At 51.2% G+C, this 12,231-nt stretch overlaps 1 protein-coding gene across 3 annotated transcripts in view; it reads right to left on the reverse strand.

Moving 5' to 3' along the window:
- Mroh7 (maestro heat like repeat family member 7) overlaps positions 1-12,231 on the reverse strand; it is a 53,584-nt gene extending 41,353 nt beyond the window's left edge. For 2 of the 3 annotated variants that reach the window (XM_023702647.1, XM_004642600.3), the window contains exons 1-3: positions 12,079-12,231; positions 7,652-7,686; positions 5,596-6,898 (exon numbers count right to left, since the gene is read on the reverse strand). In XM_023702647.1, coding sequence (XP_023558415.1) covers positions 5,596-6,898; positions 7,652-7,686; positions 12,079-12,097 — 1,357 coding nt within the window. In that variant the 5' untranslated portion in view covers positions 12,098-12,231. The remainder of the gene's footprint in view (positions 1-5,595; positions 6,899-7,651; positions 7,687-12,078) is intronic. The other variant, XM_023702646.1, reaches the window with a different exon arrangement.

The following is a 12,231-nucleotide window of genomic DNA, read 5'->3' on the forward strand; positions in this document are numbered from 1 at the left end:
GATTTGATTTGGAACTCTCATTGCTATTTGTTTTTTTTTAATTATTTATTTATACATTTATTTATTGTGTGTGTGGCTAGCTCAGCCCACCAGGGGGCGGGCTGGCTGGCATGTGGTGCTGGGGGATCAAACCGCGGTCCCTGTGCTTTGCCAAGCTTGTTCCAAGTAGGTGCTTTAGACCACTGAGCCATCTCTCCAGCCCTCATTGCTATTTGTTTATCAATAAAATTATGGGAAAAAAAGAAATTAAAAAAAAGAAAAACTAGTATTTAAAAGCTGCCCGTGCGTCCGATCTTGTCTGATCTCGGAAGCTAAGCAGGGTCGGGCCTGGTTACTACTTGGATGGGAGATCATAAAAGCTGCCCGTATTTAGAAGCAAGCAGAGATCACCAATGACATCCGATGGGAGGGGACCCTTCCCACTTCGGACCCAGCAATGACCCCCACGTGTACACGCCAGACAGAGCCAAGAGGTCGCCCAAGTTCTCAGAGGACCCTTGGGTAAGTTTGGAGAGTCGCCCCTCTTGTGCAGCTGCTTCCTAGGGAGCCCATGCAGCCGTCATCCGTCAGCATCAAGGGGTCTTGGGGGTCCCCAAGGAGTCCCCTCTCCTCCCCTGGAGTTTTTGGCAGAGCTCTGAGTGGGCAGCCAATTGCTCAAAACTGCGTGGCCTGGAGGCCCAAGTCCATGACACCAAGGCGGCAAGCCACAGCTCCGTGGTTTCATGTTAGTTGCCTTACTGCTGCTGTGTAATTCATGTTATTTATTGTATGTTGCCAAAAATAAATGTCTACTCCAGACTAGATGTAGTATTTTTAAGTATCATTGGCTTCCCTGGTACTGAAATTTGTCACTTGCACAGAAAGTGTAGTTTTTAGGGGGTGTTTTGTGTGTGTGTGTGTGTGTGTGTGTGTGTGTGTGTGTGTGTTTAGGACAGTATATTTGGATATAAAGTCAGATGAAAAAGTTTAATTAATAATAAAAATGACGGGCCAGGGAGACGGTTCAGTGGAATAAGCGCTTCCCTGGCAAGCGCAAGGGCCTGAGTTCAATCCTGGGTTCCACCAAACAAAAAAAAAAGAAAGAAAGAAAGAAAGAAAGAAAGAAAGAAAGAAAGAAAGAAAGAAAGAAAGAATAAAAATGACTGGGTGTGGCTGTGGCTGTAATCCTAGCCCTTGGGAAGCTGAGGCAGGAGGAGCACTGCAAGTTCCAGGCTAAGTCTGAGTTGCATAGTGAGTTCAAGACCAGCCTGAAGTACATAGCAAGAGCCTGTCTTAAATAAATAACAAAAGTAAAATAGCTCAGCAGATTAAAGCGCCTGCAATCAGACACAAGGGCCGGGGGTTCCATCCCAGTCCTGCCATGCCGACCCCGCCCCGGGACAGGCTGAGACAGCAATTGAGACTGGGCGTGGGTGGCGCACGCCTGTAATCCCAGCTCTTGGGAGGCTGTAAACAGGCGGATCACTACTAGTCTGATCTAGTAGTGACACCCTGAACACCCTGTAGACCCTTCCCTAAAATACAAAATAATAATAATAATAAAATAAAAATTGCTAATAAAAATATCCAGAATGGAGGCCAGGGAGGTAGCTTGCAGCACTGGCACATGCCAAGCAAGCGCAAGGTTGTGAGTTCGATTCTCAGTACCACACACAAAAAAGACAAAATGGTCCTATTAAGTAATAATAATCAGGGGCAGGTAAGAGAGCTCAGTAAAGCGCGTGCTTAGGCAAACTTAGCCAAGCACAGGGACAGGTTAGATCCGTGGCTCTGCATGCTGCGCCAACCCCGCCCCTCCTCTGGCTGAGCCGGCCAGAGCCTGGGCACAGTGGTGTATGTCTGTAATCCTAGCACTGGGGAGGCTGAAAACAGGAGGATCACTACGAGTCCGAGCTGTGTAGTGAACAACCAAATACATTAAAATAAGTAAATAAATAAAATGGCCCCAAACAGCTAAAACAATCGTGTTTTTTTTTTCTTCCTTTCTTTCTTTCTGTTTTTTGGAGAGGGGATGGGGTACCAGGAGTTGACCTCAGGACCTTGCCCTTGCCAGGAAGGCGCTGTGCCACTGAGCTATCTCCCCAGTCCCTGCTAATTTTTTTTTTTTTTTTTTTTGTCTTTTTGAGACAGGTTCTCACTATGTAGTTCAGGCTGGCCTTAGTTCACTTTGTATCCCAGGCTGGTGTCAAACTTGAAATAATCCTCCTACCTCAGCCTCCCCAGTGCTGGGATTACAGGCCTGTACCACCACGCTCAGCTCAAAACAATCTTGAAACAAGACTAAAACTGGAAGAGTCACATTTGGGATTTCAAAACTTACTACAAAGCTGCAGTAATCAAAACAGCGTTATACTGGCCAGGACAGACAACAGACCATTGAAACTGAATGGAGAACTCCAACCAATCATGGGGAGATGGCTCAGTAGAATAAGCGCTTGCCTGCCCAGCTCAGGATCCTGAGTTCAATCCCAGGTACCGGAAAAAAAAAATTAAAAAATAATAATAATAATAAAAAAGAAAGAGGGGCTGGTGAGATGGCTCAGTGGTATAAAACACCCACTTAGAACAAGTTCCCAAAGCACAGGGACCGCGGTTCAATCCCCCAGCACCACATGCCAGCCAGCCCGCCCCCTGGTGGACTGAGCTGGCCACACACACACACACACACACACACACGCACGCACGCACACACACACACATAAATAAATAAAATTAAAAAAAATAAAAATAAATAAACAAATAAATAAAAAAGAAAGAGAACTCCAAATAAACGCCTCTTATATGGTCACTATTCTAATCAAAGTCCTAAGACTGTTTACTTGGGGAAAGGTCTGTCTTTTCCAACAAGTAGTGCTGACAAAACAATGTCAACGTGCAAAAGAATGAAGTGGAGATATCAGCTGTGTGTGAACCCAGAACCTACGCAGACAGAACAGCGCTCGCCAGGGCGGGGGAGGGTTGCTTTGTAAAGGCTGTAGACTTTCAGATTTAAAAGATGAGCGGAGCCCTGGAGATGGTGGTGACAGCTGCAAGCAAATAGACTTAGAAATACCAGTGAACTTCAAATAGTTACTGTGGCAGCTGCAGGAGCTGCGCAGGCGCAAGAGCAGGTCGCCGCCCGCTGCGCCCGAGCGCCCCCTGCCGAAAAATAGCGAGAAGCGCTATGCAGGAGGTCATGCTGGAGAGCCACGATGCTGCAAGCTGCAAGCATGTCAGCGGGTTGTGGGTTCTTAGAACTCGGCTGCAATGCAAGCCCGTCTCAAGGAGAAGTGGAGACTTGTATCTACACAGAAACGCGAGGGCGAGAGCTCACAGTGGCATTGCTTAAATAGCCAACGGAAACAACCCAATAGGGTGTTTCTATGCCTGATCTCGCTCATCTCTGAGGACGGTGCCTGCACACCTAAGGGCTCTCTTCATGTGTGGCAGCCATAGTTAGCTGGCTGGAGGATGGCTGACAGAGGACACCACAACCTACAACTTTTTTGTTTTTGTTGCTGTTGGTTCAGATTGATTTTTAGATAAGATCTCGCTATTTAGTTCAGGCCGGGCTTGAACTCCCTATGTAGCCTAGGCTGACCTCAAACTCACAGGGATCCTCCTGCCTCAGCCTCCTGAATGCAGGAATTACAGGCATATGCCACCACACCCAGCTACAGCTTCTTATAATTCCATGTGGGTGCTAAATGACAGCTGCTTCCCAGCCCCAGGAGAGCTGACAATTGCCGTAACAATGACCAGGGAGCAAGAAATCCCGCCAAATCTCCACCAACCTCCACAAAAGACATGAGCATTACTCCCCCTTTGTGAGCCCATCTTACTGCCTCATTTCCTTTATCCTGTGTGTGACTTTTTCACTCCCAGTGGTAGAGAAACCGATCTGCAAGCTCTTTTTCCTGCTTCCCTGTTGGTGGCCAAGAATAACCTTTCCTTCATTGATCAGTGGAGGTTTGGTCTTGTGTATTGGTTCTGAGATTCCAAGAGAAAAAAGGGACCCAGTTTGGGGTCAAAACTCATAACAAATAGGCGCACACAAAATGCGGTGTGTGCCACACAGCCCATGAAATAACATGCTGAGAGCCAGCAAGATAGCTCAGTGGACTAAGTGCCTACTTAGGCTGGTGCGGGGGTTTGATCCCTGGCACCACACACCACACCAACCCCGCCCCCCGGGCGTGCTGAGCTGGCCACCAAGTCGAGACGTGGTGGTGTGCGCCTGTAATCCCAGTGCTGGGGAGGCTGAAAACAAGAGGATCACTATGAGTCTGAGCTGCGTAGTGAGACTCTGTACCAAATAAATTTTTTTAAAAAGAAAGGAAGAAAAAGAAAAGAAAAAAAAAAAAAAAAGAAAGAAAGAAAAGAAATAACATGATGAACCACATGGGGAGGCTGAGGTAGGAGGAGCTTCAGGAATTCCAGGCCAGCCTGGGCTTCCTAGTGACTTCAAGGCCAGCCTGCACTACAAAGCGAGTCCCTGTGTCAAAAAATCAAAGTGGGAGGGAGCAGCTGACACTGAGCTCCGAGCCCCAATACTCTTCTACAATAGTCACTCTCACACTGTGTAGGTGCTTTTTCTTTCTTACTTACTTTAACTTGGCCCAAGCTTGCTCAGCAGAGCCTGTTTTTCCTCTTGCCTTTACTTATTTACTTATTTAGGTACCAGGAATCAAACTCAGGACCTTGTGCTCGCTAGGCAGGTGCTGTGCCACTGAGCTATATCCTTGGCCCTCTTCTTAACTTTAATAAATGTAAAACCTTGCTACAGTTTGTGCTTATCTTGAGCATTTATAATAGCAATAAAAACTAAGTCACTAGGGTTGACTCACCAAGGGATGCACTAGTCCTCTATAGAGAATTTTAAAATTCTAGTAAAGTATGCACCCTACAGAAAGGAAAAGCCGAATCAGCGGCTAAACTGCAAGCCTTCTAATAAATATCAGCAAGGGATTTTTGTGGGTTTTTTTTTTTTTTTTTTTTTGAGGCTCTCAACAAATGTAGTCAGAAATGTATGAAATGAGAAGAAGGAAGGCTCACTATTAGCTAAGTAGATCAACATTTTAAAGAGGAATCCTAACCCTCCCAGATATAAATACTATACATATTTACAAAACCAAGGTGATTTTTCAAAACCACAACATGGTACTTGCACATAACCACACACAGACGAGGAGAAGACCATTGCAGCGCCAGAAGCCCACAGGGCTGAGTTCCAGAACCCTTGCTTTTCAGGGGGAGGCGCAGGCCCTAGGTAGGAGTGGGAGCCTCGCCCCAGCAGGTAGCACAAGTCCCTGGAGAGCTGAGTGGGCTCAGGGCCTGTGTGTTCCACTGCTTCTTCTGGGGAGCCAGGCCTGAACCTCACTCTGAGAGCAGGAGAGAGAGACATGGAAGACACAAGGGGCGACAGACTTAGCACATGGGCAGACATCTGGTGGGATGTCACAGTCAGACATGGGCTCACCCCATCCCTCAGGTTGCAGAAACCCAGTGCAGACCTCTGCGTATCACCACAGCGTCACTTACTGCATGCCTCCCCTCCCAACCCGCCCCATGCGTCTGCACACAGGGGTCTCTGAGGAAGGCGCTGGCCTCACTCACCCACAGGGAGGCAGCAGAAAGGTGCAGCGTCCTGGTCCCTGGTGTTGGAAGCAGATGGCAGTGGTAGTGGGACCTGGCCCCTGTCCATGCTGGCCTCCTTGCTCTGGCGCTCTAGGTTCTCCAGGGGTGTGGTGAGGACACCGCTGTCCTGGGAACCTTCAGGCTGGCTGCTCAGTGTCAGGGTGGAGGTGTCGCTGATCAAGAGGCTGGAGCCCGCACTCAGGGTCTCCTTGGAGCCGAGGACCACGGTCAAGCATGAGGGTGGAGAGTGGGCCAAATTGGGCCCGTGGGCACTGGAGTGCAGGCTGCTGTGATCACTGGAGGTGGGGATCAGCGTCAGGCTCGAGGCCTGGATAACAGTCATGTTCAGAGTGGGCGTGGGTTGGCCATTTAAAGTCACGTTGATTGTCTCCTGAGAAGCTGTGCTCCAGGTTCCCCCAAAGGCTCTTTTCAGAACATACTCGGAGAGCTTGTGGGACACCAAAGTGGCTGGCTCATTTGTGTCTGGGATGAGGGCCTCCCAAGAATGTGTAGCAATGTTCAGGCTCTGCTTGGAGATGCTTCGACTGCCCAGGCCAAAGGGCTGGCTGGAGTCGGAAGCCAGAGACGTGTCAGAGGCCGGCAGGAGCAGCGCTTGTGAGCCCAGCCTGGAGAGGTGGTGGTCTAGAGTCAGGCTTTCTCTCGAATGGAGCCTTATAAATGGGTTTGATTCAGGCCTGGAAGGGTTGGAGTTACTCTGACCCAAACCAAAAGACTTGCTGCCGGAGGGGGACGGGAAGGCCTCTTCAGAACTCTGCCTAGAAGGGTTCCTGGAACCTGGATCAGTGGGCTCAGGGGAGCCAGGACTGGGAGGGGGGCTTAAGGCTGGAGATGGGGGCCCCTGTGGGTCCAGCCTAGACGTGTGATTCACATTCGTGTCCAGGGTTGACACACAACCGGAAGTGGTGTTCTGGAGGGAGGCTGGAGTCATGGCCCTGCTGCCAGAAAGTCTGGGGGTGTCATCAGTCACTAGGCCAGAGACCTCCCCTGGATCAGGACTCAGAGATGGATTCAGGTCTGGAGCAAGGGCCCAGCCAGGACTCGAGGGTGGATTGGAGTTAGGAATGAGGGCTGCTTCTGGGTCAGGCCCGGGGATGCTGCCAAAGCCCAGGCCTGGGGCTCCACAGGCCTGGAGACCTGGTGTCATCTGTGGGTCTTCACAGGGCATGAACTTCGCCCCTGGACTCAGTGCTGTGTCTGTGGTGAGGCTTCTCGGTGTCCCTGCCCCTTCTGTCCAGTGGAGGGCTGACTCAGTGCAGTGCTCCTGAGAGAGAGAAGGTAGATGTGCCCGGATGCACTGGTGTGGCCTTCCCTTCTTCCTGTCACCCATGCCAGGCTGTCCTTATTTCCCAGGGCCTCCCCTCTCCTATGAGTGTCCCCTTCTCTGACCACACCCCGCCCCCAACTCTGGGCTTGAACAGAGGCAGCACCCTGGGTTTTTAGCCTCCTCCTTGACCTCTTGCCAGTCCCAAAAAGGTCCTTGTCCCCCTTCCTTCCCCTAACTCGAGTGGCCTGCCTCCTCGAACGCTATGCCTCATGGACCTTAAGCATTCCAGGTCCTGCCTGGCACAGGGCCAGACTCCAAGGGGGTCTGCAAACAGGAAAACAAGGAATCTCTTCTCTTCTATTTGAAGGCAGAAAAGGAACAGGAGGAGCCTCCTTACTGGTTACCTACTCCGGCTGACCACATGTGACTTGGTGACCTACGTTCAGCAGAGGGGATCAGTGAACCTTGGCATCTTGGGCTGCTCCAGACACAAACTCCAAAGCTTCTAGAATTAGCCTGCAAGTGGCCGCAGGGCTCCATCCTCGAAGCTACCTCACAGAGCTGCCTCTAGCCCTCAGTATCTAGCCTCTTCTGTGTAAGACAGGGGACAGCGAAGAGTGCATGGTGCCAGTGTAAAAAGTGGCTCCTGCTTGACCCAGGTATGTGACTGCCGGGAGAGCTGCTCGGTCCCCCCTCCCCCAGCCCTGCCCTCCTCAGGCCACCTTCCCTGATGGACCCGGGGCAGCTCACCTGCAAGCATGGTGTTCTCAGGCAGGAGTAGGCCCCTGAGGGGGAGCAGAAGGAAGCCAAGTCAGGGAAGAATGGCCTTTACAACTCTTTCTGAGCAGCCTGCAGGCCAGGCATGCACAGCACACACCAGCTTTCTGTCCTGTACACATGCACGCGCGCATACGCACGCACGCACACACACACACACACACACACACACACAAACGTACGCACACATGCATAAACACATACATGCTGACTCCTGGAGTCAAGTATCATTGCCTCATTGTTACACAGAGGCAAAGGTCAGGAGAAGGAGGATGGTCCACTCCACTGGCTCACAAAGCATCCAAGGCCACCCCATCACACCCCCTGCCCAGCCCCTCGCGGCTTCCTGTGTCTTTAGGATACAGATCCGGTGTCCAGGTGCCCTGGCTCCTGAGCCCTCTGTGCCCTTCCTGTCCCTTGACATGGCCCCTTTCCCTCTCCACTGACTAGGCCTGGGCCCCCTCAGCTGGCACCCCCTGGCCTCCCTTTCACCAGCTGATGCCCACAGGGTCACCCTCTCTGGAGCTCAGCAGCCTCCACACAGGTGAGAGCCTCCTCAGAGCTCCTTGCTGTCATCCCCTTCCCTACACACACATCTGGTTTCCCTGGGGACAGCTGGCTCCACAGAACAAGGGCACACCGGCCGTGTCCTCTACCGGGTCTAGAGGAGCACTCAGCCCGCAGCAAGGCTGCGGCAAATGCTTGGATTCACTGTGTCAGCTCCTCTCTCCTTCACTTCGCACCCATTCTCTCGCTGGCTCACGGCCTCACCGGCTCCTCTACATTCGCTTAAGCACTGACTCCTTCACTCAGTCGTCCGCTCACTCTGCATCTGTACACACTAGTTTGGCTCTGGGTCACTGACGTGAGTCACGACACAGTCCGGAGCTCAAACCTCAGCCTGTCCTCTTACTGGTCAGAGTGAACCTGGAAAAGAAACTGCCCTGCCTTGGTCTGCCTCCAGGCTGTAAATCTCTGTCTCACAGGGAGGCTGTCCTTACAGCTCCCGCCCTCGCCTAAGTGAAAGCTGCTCATTCCGTCCCCTCTACCGCAGAGTCAGGCTGGGCGCCCCGTGGGAGCCGCCTTCACCCCCAGCCTGCAGCTGCAGCACAGCTGGTCTTGGCCTCAGGAGCAGTGAGTGCAAGCCTGCTGTGAGTGTCCAGGGAGTTTACCCTGAAGCTAATGCTTCGCAAATGTCAGGGCAAAAATAATAAATAAAGTAAGTTAGGGCTCCTTGATTTCACAGACCCTTGCCCAAGCCTTGAACTTGATTTCACGTATGTAATTTTTTTCCCCCTTCTACCTGAAGAGGAGCCTAGATTTTCCTTTCATCCCCCCCTCCTCTGTGTGCATAGGCACATGTAGAAGACACACACTTATACACACCACACACAGCTTCTGGGAGCCCCACAGTCAGGCAGGTGCACCGGTCACATCGCTGGACAAAGCCACAGGGCTTGAGCCTGCCCCTCCACCCACCTGCTGCTCCTCCTACACCTCCATCTTCACAGCTTTGGGACAGTGACAGTCACTAAGTCTTCCCCTCCGCCAGATACCCATGGAGAGCAGCAGGGGCTGCGGGTGCTGGGTGGGACTTAAGGTGCTAAGGGACTCACTTCCTCTTGACAGCCTCAAACTGGTGCCTGTGTTTTGTCCCCTGTTTATGCACCCCCCGTAGGCAGGGCAGAGCCTGGTCCTCCTAGGCAAGGCTCATCCGATCCTGCTGAAACTCAGTGTTCTGCTCCAAGCCATGGACCAGAGCTATTAGAGCCCCAGAGGATGAAGCCAGCAGCAAATTCCAGTTCCTCAGTGTAGGGCTCTGACACGTGGGCACACCTGCTGCAAAGCTATACACATGCATGTGCACAGGAAGATTCACACTGAGCACCTGAGACCTAAAGAAACCGCCTCCCACCAGGAGAACTCACTAGGCTGCAGTACAATCCCAAACCACCACCCACGCCAGGCAGAGTACCACCTGTGACTCTCACTCCTCACCACACCAGATTCAGCCAAGTTGCACCAGCTCCCAGGGCTCCCTTCTCTCCCGCCACACTGCGGCCCAAGTCCAGTTCCTGGTACCTCCAGGCTGATCTTGGAATCATCTCAGTAGCAGCGGCTTCTGAATCTAGGGCAGCTCCCAACAACCCATTTCCAAAGAAGCCTCTAAGACATTCCTTTAAAAGCCCACGTAAAAGAAGCCAGGTCAAGTGGCCCACATTGTAATCCCAGCACTCTAAGAAATTGAAGTGAAGGATTACAAATTAAAGTGTGTCACAGGCAATTTAGTAATTTAGCCAGCTGTATCTCAAAGAATAAAAAAGTCAGGGCCGGGGAGATGGATCAGTAGAATAAGTGCTTGCCTGGAAAGTGCAAGGGCCTGAGTTCAAACCCTGGTTCCGCAAAAAAAAAAAAAAAAAAAAAAAAAAAAAAAGGGCTGGGGAGGTAGCTCAGTGGTAGAGTACCCTTGGATTCATTCCCCACTACTACAAAAATAGATTAAAGAGTATCATGTGAGGTACTTTATGCCTATAATCTCAACTATATTGGAGGCTGAGGCAGGACGGTCACAAATTCAAGGCCAGCCTGAGTTATTTAGCACAACTTCAGTTAGAAGAAAAGGGAGAAGGAGGGGCTGGTGAGATGGCTCAGTGGTCTAAAGCACCTACTTAGAACAAACAAGCTTAGCAAAGCACAGGGACCACGGTTCAATCCCCCAGCACCGCATGCCAGCCAGCCCCGCCCCCTGGTGGGCTGAGCTGGCCACACACACACACACACACACACACAAATAAATAAATAAAATTTAAAAAAAGAAAAAGGGAGGAGGAGGAGGAGGAGGAGGAGGAGAAAAAAGAGGAGGCCAGGTGTGCTGGAGCATGCCCATAATCCCAGCATTTGGGAGGCTGAGGCAGGAAGATTGCTGCAAGTTCGAGGCCAGCTTGGGCTATTTGAGACCTGTCTCAAACAAACAAAGAAAAATATTGGGCAAATAGGCCTGGGATGAGCTCCACTGTACACCTAACGCCTGATCCACAGCCCTGAGGAAGTCAGGCAAGCAACATGGACAAACATTTCTGCAAAGATAACATAAATTCAATCCCTCGTTCCGGAAAAAAAAAAAAAAAAAAGATAATGTCAGTGACCAATGAGCCCATAAAAAAGGGCTCAAGATCATTAATCATTAGGGAAATGTAAATCAAAAGCACAGTGAATGTTATTTCGCCCCTACTAGCGTGACTTGCACTTTTTAAGTGGAAATACAACGAGTGTTGCCGAGGAGGGTCAAAGCCAGAAGCTTCCCAGCGACCTGTGGGAGAAGGGAGTCCTCACAGCCTCTGCAAACCAGCTCCGGCAAGGAAGGACTGAGCAAACCAAAGCCTTGGGAAGCCCGGCCGGCTCCTCCTGACTGAGCAGGGCTCAAAAGCTGCAAAGCCTAGCTGATCTCCCTTTCTGTTTCTTCCTGTCTCCACAAGTGGCAAAGGTGGGATTCTAACCCAGGTCCTCTCGGCCCAGTTTTCCCCGCAACATGTCAGATTCCCAAGTCACGAATTGCACAGTGAAACCACATCTTCCTTCCAGTTTCTCATTCCCCGTGCCCTCTTCCACTCCCGGATCCCCACCTAGGGAAAAGTGCAATGAAATCCAGGCCATACCCAATTCCTAGCTCCAAACAAAAGTGCAGGGCTCTGGAATCTGACACGTGAGCTGGACACCTGCTGTGCCTCACCAGCCCAGGGGCCAGGCAGGCAGACTGGCCAGTCTTTTTTTTTTTTTTTTTTTTTTTTTTGTGACAGGGTCTCTGTTTGTAGCTCAGGCTGGCCTTGAACTCACTATGTAGCCCAGGCTGGCCTTGAACTTGTGGCAATCCTTGAACTTGTGGCAATCCTCCTGCTTCAGCCTCCTGGGTGCTGGGATTACAGGTATGCACAACAAAGCCAGGCATCCTTGCCAGTCTTACCATTTCCGATGGAACAGGGCACAGGAAGGGCGATCACAGTGCCCGACGTACACTGGACACTTTACTAATATCTACATCACCCTTTCCTCCCCTGGCTGGGGACAGGTAGGAACACCGGAGAAAAGGAAAAGGTTTGATCTCCAGGTCCCCTCCTTTCTCTTCACCAAACTATATTCCTAGCCCTTTAAAAAACTGTTTTTTGAGATAGGGTCTTGCTAAGTAGTTGAATTACCCAGGTTAGGCTCAAACTTGCCATCTTCCTGCCTCAGCCTCCCAAGCCTGCTGGAATGACAGGCATGTGCCACCACACCAGCCTCCCCTCCCAGGGTCTTCTCGCTCTCTTCTCCCTCACCTCCCCTACTCCCACCCACCGCAGCCTCAGGACTCAGTGTCTCTCTCCTTGAACCTTGAATTGCTGATGTGAAGCTCAGTGCGTTACCTTCCCCTGGGGCATCCATATCGTAACAGAAAGGTCAGCTTTAAGTCAGATGTGATGTTCTAACTGGAATTACAGTTGGAAGGGGAGACTTTCCCCGGGGGGTGGGGTCAAGGTGGTACCTGCCTGGTGGAGGCTGACCCCACCCCTGGAAGT

This window comes from Octodon degus, unplaced genomic scaffold, assembly GCF_000260255.1.
Source record: "Octodon degus isolate 3935 unplaced genomic scaffold, OctDeg1.0 scaffold00156, whole genome shotgun sequence".
NCBI lineage: Eukaryota > Metazoa > Chordata > Mammalia > Rodentia > Octodontidae > Octodon > Octodon degus.